The 6,512-nt window shown below is 31.3% G+C and overlaps 1 protein-coding gene across 2 annotated transcripts; it reads left to right on the top strand.

Moving 5' to 3' along the window:
• The first annotated feature begins 1,822 nt into the window (after nt 1–1,822).
• LOC108324533 (pentatricopeptide repeat-containing protein PPR5 homolog, chloroplastic) lies at nt 1,823–5,531 on the top strand. 2 transcript variants are annotated; one of them, XM_017557476.2, is made up of 3 exons: nt 1,823–2,218; nt 2,848–4,185; nt 5,068–5,531. In XM_017557476.2, exons 1-2 carry the CDS (start codon nt 1,925–1,927, stop codon nt 4,150–4,152), a joined length of 1,599 nt encoding a protein of 532 aa, XP_017412965.1. In that variant the 5' UTR covers nt 1,823–1,924; the 3' UTR covers nt 4,153–4,185; nt 5,068–5,531. The 2 variants fall into 2 exon arrangements, with proteins under 2 accessions (XP_017412965.1, XP_017412970.1); XM_017557481.2 differs by having other exon boundaries at nt 5,064–5,531.
• The last annotated feature ends 981 nt before the right edge of the window (nt 5,532–6,512 follow it).

Below are 6,512 nucleotides of genomic sequence, written 5' to 3'. Positions count from 1 at the left end.
AATTCTTTCAATGCTTAGATTTAGTGGACAAATCTAATATTCCATCCTGGCATGTCAAAGTTAGATTATCCAAATAAAGTTATTACATGGTGTTTCCTAATTTCGGTATTATTAAATCTAATTCCATTCAAATATTTCAAGTTGGACATATATATTTTTTTATATGTCCATGAGCATACTACTGTTGTGCAAATTGTATATATATATTTTTTTTATGGGCACTACTCTTAGTATTATGTTGTACAAATTGTATATATATATTTTTCCTAATGTTGAATCGACACAATCTTGATCTATATTTACATTCGAGAACAATAACACAAGGGAAACTGAAATAAATGAACAGCACTGATCATAAAGCTAACTTTCAATACAAGAAATTCATAAACCTAGGATTTTTCACTCATTTTGAACAAGTTACTAAGACAACCAGACTTGATACCAATAAGTCATGATTCAATCCAAATAGGCTAATATCACACTTTTTTTTATATATACTGTTAAACTTCTTCTTCTAATACTTGACATATGACTCAAATTCACAATTAAATTCTTACTCTCAAAGTTCTTACATTCATCTATATTGGTTGTAATAAAGGAAATGAAGGGGTAAATTATTAAATATATTACCTTTGTTTTTTTTTGTCTTTTATTTTTAGTTAGTTTATTATTATTTTTTATTGGTATTTTGGGCTTAGTTCATATTTTTTCTATTATAAACAAAAGACTCTATGTGTATATTCAATACAAGTAAAATTAATCGTATACATAGTTTTCATTATATTCAACATAGTATCTAGAGTCTAAGAATTTTTTGAGAATTTTTTTTTTATTGCCTCTACTATTACACTTGCCACTACCAACACCAGTGTCATCTACCATTGTCAGTGGCGTCATCGTCTATCGTTGTCACTACCAGAGTTTTAGTTTCGACTGATGATCACACAGTTTTGATCATCTCGGTCAGGCGACCATCATGTCGTCAATGATCAAAGCTCCTACATGCTTTCAGGGCCTTTTGAAGTATTGGATCTACTCTCTTTTTCGTCGTGCGTGGTGACAAGTCTCGTCTCCTCTTAGTTAGCGATTTAAAGTGTCAAGGGTTTTTCGTCGTGCGTTTTCAAATGTCTCATCTCCTCTAAAACAACTATTCAGAGCATCAAGGGTTACCTTGATGGGAGAATCTTAGATTTTTAAAGATTTTTTACCTTCCTTTTATCATCATTGTGTTTCATTCGTCCATATATCATTTTCTCCTGGAGCAAATATGATTTTTGTTAGTTTATTTATAGTTGTGGTAACTCTTCAACAAGTCTCTTTGTCCATTGGACGGTCAACAATGAATTTTTCAAAGCCAATTTGTAATAAGAGATTTACATGGAACAACCTCCCAAATTGCTTAAGTAGAGTCTTTTGAATTTATATTTCATCTTCTATATCGTCTTCAAAATAAATAACACTTTAGTGTCACTTGAGTGCGCAGAAACAAATATTTTCATTAAGTATATTAATTATATTAGTAGCAAACTTAATACATAGACTGTTAGATATATTATCTTTATCTTTTATTTTTAGTTAATTTGTTATTATTTTTTATTTGTATTTTAGACTTAATTTATATCTTTTATATATATAAATAGAAGACCATAAATGTATATTCAATATAAGAGAGATTAATTTTATACATAGTTTTCACTGTATTCATTATATAACAATATAAATGTTTAACTATAAAATGTAAAAAAACTATAAAAAAGTGTATCCTTTATATAACAATATAAATAATTACAAAAACCTATTTCAATTTTTTTACATCATTGTTCCTCATCCCAGTTGATGGGCCAACAACCCAGTATCCTTATGAGTAAACTGAGTGTGTTATCTACTCATTCAGTCCTACCTGTTCTTCCGTTAATTTGGTTCCATGTCAAGTCTCGCTTCGTACTCTTCTCCTTCCTTTGGAACTTACGGAACAGCTACCCATCCACGCGCCGCCCCAATTCCCTCAATTTCATGCGGCGGCCCAAGGCCCAGGAAGAAGCAACCGAACCACAATGCTGAAGCTCAAGAGCTGGTTCGTTTGCTCACGCGCAGGATAAGCGACAAAGAGCCTATCCTCAAGACTCTGAATAAGTATGTGACGCAGGTCAGAACCGAACATTGCTTTTTGCTCTTTGAAGAACTCGGCAAGGAAGGCAACTGGCTCCAATGTATTGAGGTCCCTTCCCCTTCTCTCTTTGTTAGGCAATAGTTAAATTTGTGTCTGCTTCTGAAACATTTTTGGTTTTCATTATTGTTACTTTCACTCGTTAAATCAAATTAGTATCTTCACTCATCATTTGCCTTGCTGTTTGTTTATGCATATAACAATATAATTATAACAATAATTGTGTTTATTTAATAATATTAAGGTCTTAAATTGGAGTAGAGCTTGTGTTCTTGTCCCAATTCTTTGTATTGTGCAAAAATTGACAACTTTGACCACAATTGCCGCTGTAGTGACCCCAAAAACCTTGATATATAGCCCTTGAAACTATAACCACGCCATAGTATTATGATCGTGACGGTAATATGACTCAAATTGTGAGAGATATCAAGAACAAAGTGTGGGAAAGTAGATAGGGAACAGAGACTGATACACACAAGTCATTGTTTTAATATGAAGAGTTTTCCCATAAGTAGGAGAGAAAGAAAAATAAGAAGAAATTATGAAATTTGTTTTTACGCAAGTTAATTTTGTTTTTCGGAACATATTTATAGGAAATAGAATATAATAGAAGTCATATTATGCAAGTACTAAGGAATATGCATTAGCTAAAATAAGGAACATGAATGTTTGGCGTTCAGGTTTTCAGATGGATGCAAAAACAGCGATGGTATATTGCTGATAATGGGATATACTCCAAACTGATATCAGTTATGGGAAAGAGAGGGCAAACCAGAATGGCTATGTGGCTTTTCTCAGAGATGCGTAATACTGGATGTCGTCCTGACACTTCTGTATACAATGCACTAATCACGGCCCATCTTCATTCACGGGACAAAACAAAGGCTTTGTCCAAAGCCATTGGCTACTTTCAGAAGATGAAGGGAATTGAGCGGTGTAAGCCAAACGTTGTTACATACAACATTCTTTTGAGAGCTTTTGCTCAGGCTCGTAACCTCGAGCAGGTCAATTCTTTGTTTAAGGATCTCGATGAGAGCACAATTTCACCGGATGTTTACACTTTCAATGGTGTGATGGATGCTTATGGTAAAAATGGGATGATTCGGGAAATGGAAGCAATACTTGCTCAAATGAGAAGCAGTAAATGTAAACCTGACTTGATCACCTTTAACTTGCTCATTGATTCCTATGGGAAGAAGCAGGAGTTTGGCAAGATGGAGCAGGTATTCAAGAGTTTGTTGTATTCCAAGGAGAAACCAACACTGTCCACCTTCAATTCAATGATTTTGAACTATGGGAAGGCAAGACTCAAGAATAAAGCAGAAGAGGTTTTCGAGAAGATGATTGACATGGGTTACACCCCAAGCTTTGTTACCCATGAGAGTCTCATCTATATGTATGGCCTCTGTGGTTGTGTTTCCAGTGCTGTACAATTGTTTGATAAGCTGGTGGAGTCAAAAGTTCAAATAAAAGTTTCAACCTTAAATACTATGCTTGATGTTTACTGCTTAAATGGTTTACCTCAGGAAGCACATTCACTGTTTGAGAGGGCAAAAAGTATAAAAATATATCCATATTCATCAACATATAAACTTCTTTATAAGGCTTACACTAAAGCAAAACAGAAGGAGCTTCTAGATGAATTGCTGAAGCATATGGATAAAGATGGTATTATCCCTAACAAGAGGTTTTTCTTGAATGCTTTGGATTCTGTACCAGCAAATTCAGAATCTGCTAATGTTGCAACTGATTCAAACACAGCAAATTCGGAATATGCTAATGTTGCAACTGATTCAAACACAGTAAGTTCAGAATCTGTTAATGCCAACTCTGATTCAAATACGTCAAATTCAGAATCTGCTAATGCCGCAACTGATTCCAACAAATCAAATTCAAAATCTACTAATGCCAGCACTGATTCAAACAACTCCCAAGATTTTGCAAAGTTGGCAACCCACGTAAAGAACTTTTTAGCTCATAGGTGACTAGCATACAATCAGCACTGTTCACCTAAGATGGTATGCTATATCAATTTTCCATCACTTTTCAGTCCTTCAATTTACATCTTATTGATTGTCCTGAGGAACATATTTTCCCTTGGTCATCACATGACATCACTTTCCTTGTTTACTTTATGCGGTGATGTTATTTACTTGAATTTAACTAATTCATCTTATGAGATGCTACTTCTCTGTTACTGTACTGACTTTCAAAGTTCAAACACAGACTTATTTTTTATTTTCAAATGATAAGCTCTAACAACTTTTCCTTTATTATTTATGGTAATTCAAGATGATAATTTTAATAGTTTAGGAAGTTACAACAATTAAAATCCAGGACAACTTGCACACTTTAAAATGTGGGTTAAATTGATATTTGGTGCCAAAATTAATATTTTTAGGACAAAAAACATGAATAGGAGAGATAATGTCTGTTCATTTTCCATAGATGTGTTAATGTTTCATTACTGGTCTATGCATAAAAATTATTTCCTTTAATTGGTTATCTTTTAAGAAATTTATGAAACAACATAATGTAATATTTTTTGTTCACTTGTTTTTGGTCACCCTATGTTGTTTCTATTCCCCTAAACATGTTTATTTGTCTTGTTTGATAGTTGCAAATGAAGCACTAAACTCATTTTAATGAAGTTTAACCAAAAGAAATATAGACACAGAATATCCTCTTGCCTTGGCTTCAAGAGCTGTATATTCTATACTCAGATATTTCTTGTCTGAAATTACAACTGGTGTGATACAGTACAAGATGACAATGACTGTCAAATTTTGTAATGGATTTTAAATTTATGACTTTGGAAATTTCTTTTTTATCTAGTGTTTGAAAGAATTTGTTGGGGTGCTTTATCTTCTGACTTTCTAGTTCAATGATGTGTTAGGAAGTACAAAGAGAAATTCTCAGTTGATTGTTAGTGACTTGCTGGGGCAGAGCAATAAGGTAGAGGCACTTGTGAAGAAAGGAGATAGCTTGGGCTTTAATTGTATGAAAAGGAAAAAAGGGAGATCAAAAAGGTCAATGAAGGAAGTTGTTAAGATTTCATAGTTATGTGATTTATTTGGTCTTTTAGCCAAGCCAAATTACGTTATGTGATTTCTATTTCCAACCTCAAATAATAAAACTTTGGTTAGTGATGGTAGTTGACTACAACTATCTAAATAGTACAACATCACACATCTTTCAAACATTATAACTGTATTGAAAAACAACTGACTATATGAATGGGTACATTTTTGTTCATGGGTAACTTGCAACCAATCCCAGAAGAACTGGCTTGCTGGTGGAAAGCAATGAGTAAATCTGTAACTAAACAAAATTGAGTTTTTATTAATGTTATTTTCGATTCATGTACAATGATCATTCTGATGTGATTTGAAATCATGAAGAAAAATTGACTTGTCATTTTCTGCACTGTACTGAAAACTAACGAAACAATTTGTTGAAAATTTCAGTTGTTTTTACACGTAGAGTATACGAATGATTGGACTTTCTAATGTCATTGTCTTAAATGTTTAGTTGAATTGCACTCTCTATCTTGATATATTCTTTCACATTAGAAGGAAGTGTGAATTTTTGAAACTACAGGTGGACAAGTAATGTATATATATTTCCAGAAAAGAAAATGTAAATTATCCTAAAATAAACACACAAAATATTAGACGAATTCAATAAAAAAATAAATGGTTTAAACAAATTCATATATCTAACATATAATGGATGTTTGCTTCAAATATTTAATATTTTTAAAATTTTATTCTATTAAGTTTAAATTTGTCTCATATTATATACTATTAAGAAGTTTAAATTTGTCTCATTATATACTATTAAAAAAATAAATGGTTTAAACAAGTTCATATATCTAACATATAATGGATGTTTGCTTCAAATATTTTATATTTTTTAAAATTTTATTCTATTGAGTTTAAATTTGTCTCATATTATATACTATTAAGAACTGATACAAAATAAATTAATTATATTATATGTATCTCATTTGAACTTATTGATATAATAAAATAAAAATTGAGAAATCAAACAAAAAAATTGAAAAAAAAAATTGAAAAAAAATAATTAAATCAGATAAAAGTGAGTAATAAAAAATAAATAAGTTAAATTTTATTTTTAAAGACTTAAATCAACATTTATAATGTATTAAATATTTTAATTTAGAAAACGAATTTATTGATTACTCAAATAAAAATAATTATGTTAGACACATTAATTTAAGCTTAGAAAAAAAATTTAACTCTAGGAGTTGAATTTTGGTAATCTTTTTTTCATCCCACTGGGAAAATTTGTTGTAATTCAATCCCAACAAACTAAACTGCAA

The sequence above is a fragment of the Vigna angularis genome, chromosome 1 (assembly GCF_016808095.1).
Source record: "Vigna angularis cultivar LongXiaoDou No.4 chromosome 1, ASM1680809v1, whole genome shotgun sequence".
In the NCBI taxonomy this organism is placed as follows: domain Eukaryota; kingdom Viridiplantae; phylum Streptophyta; class Magnoliopsida; order Fabales; family Fabaceae; genus Vigna; species Vigna angularis.
This window is presented reverse-complemented; position numbering and strand designations above follow the sequence as displayed.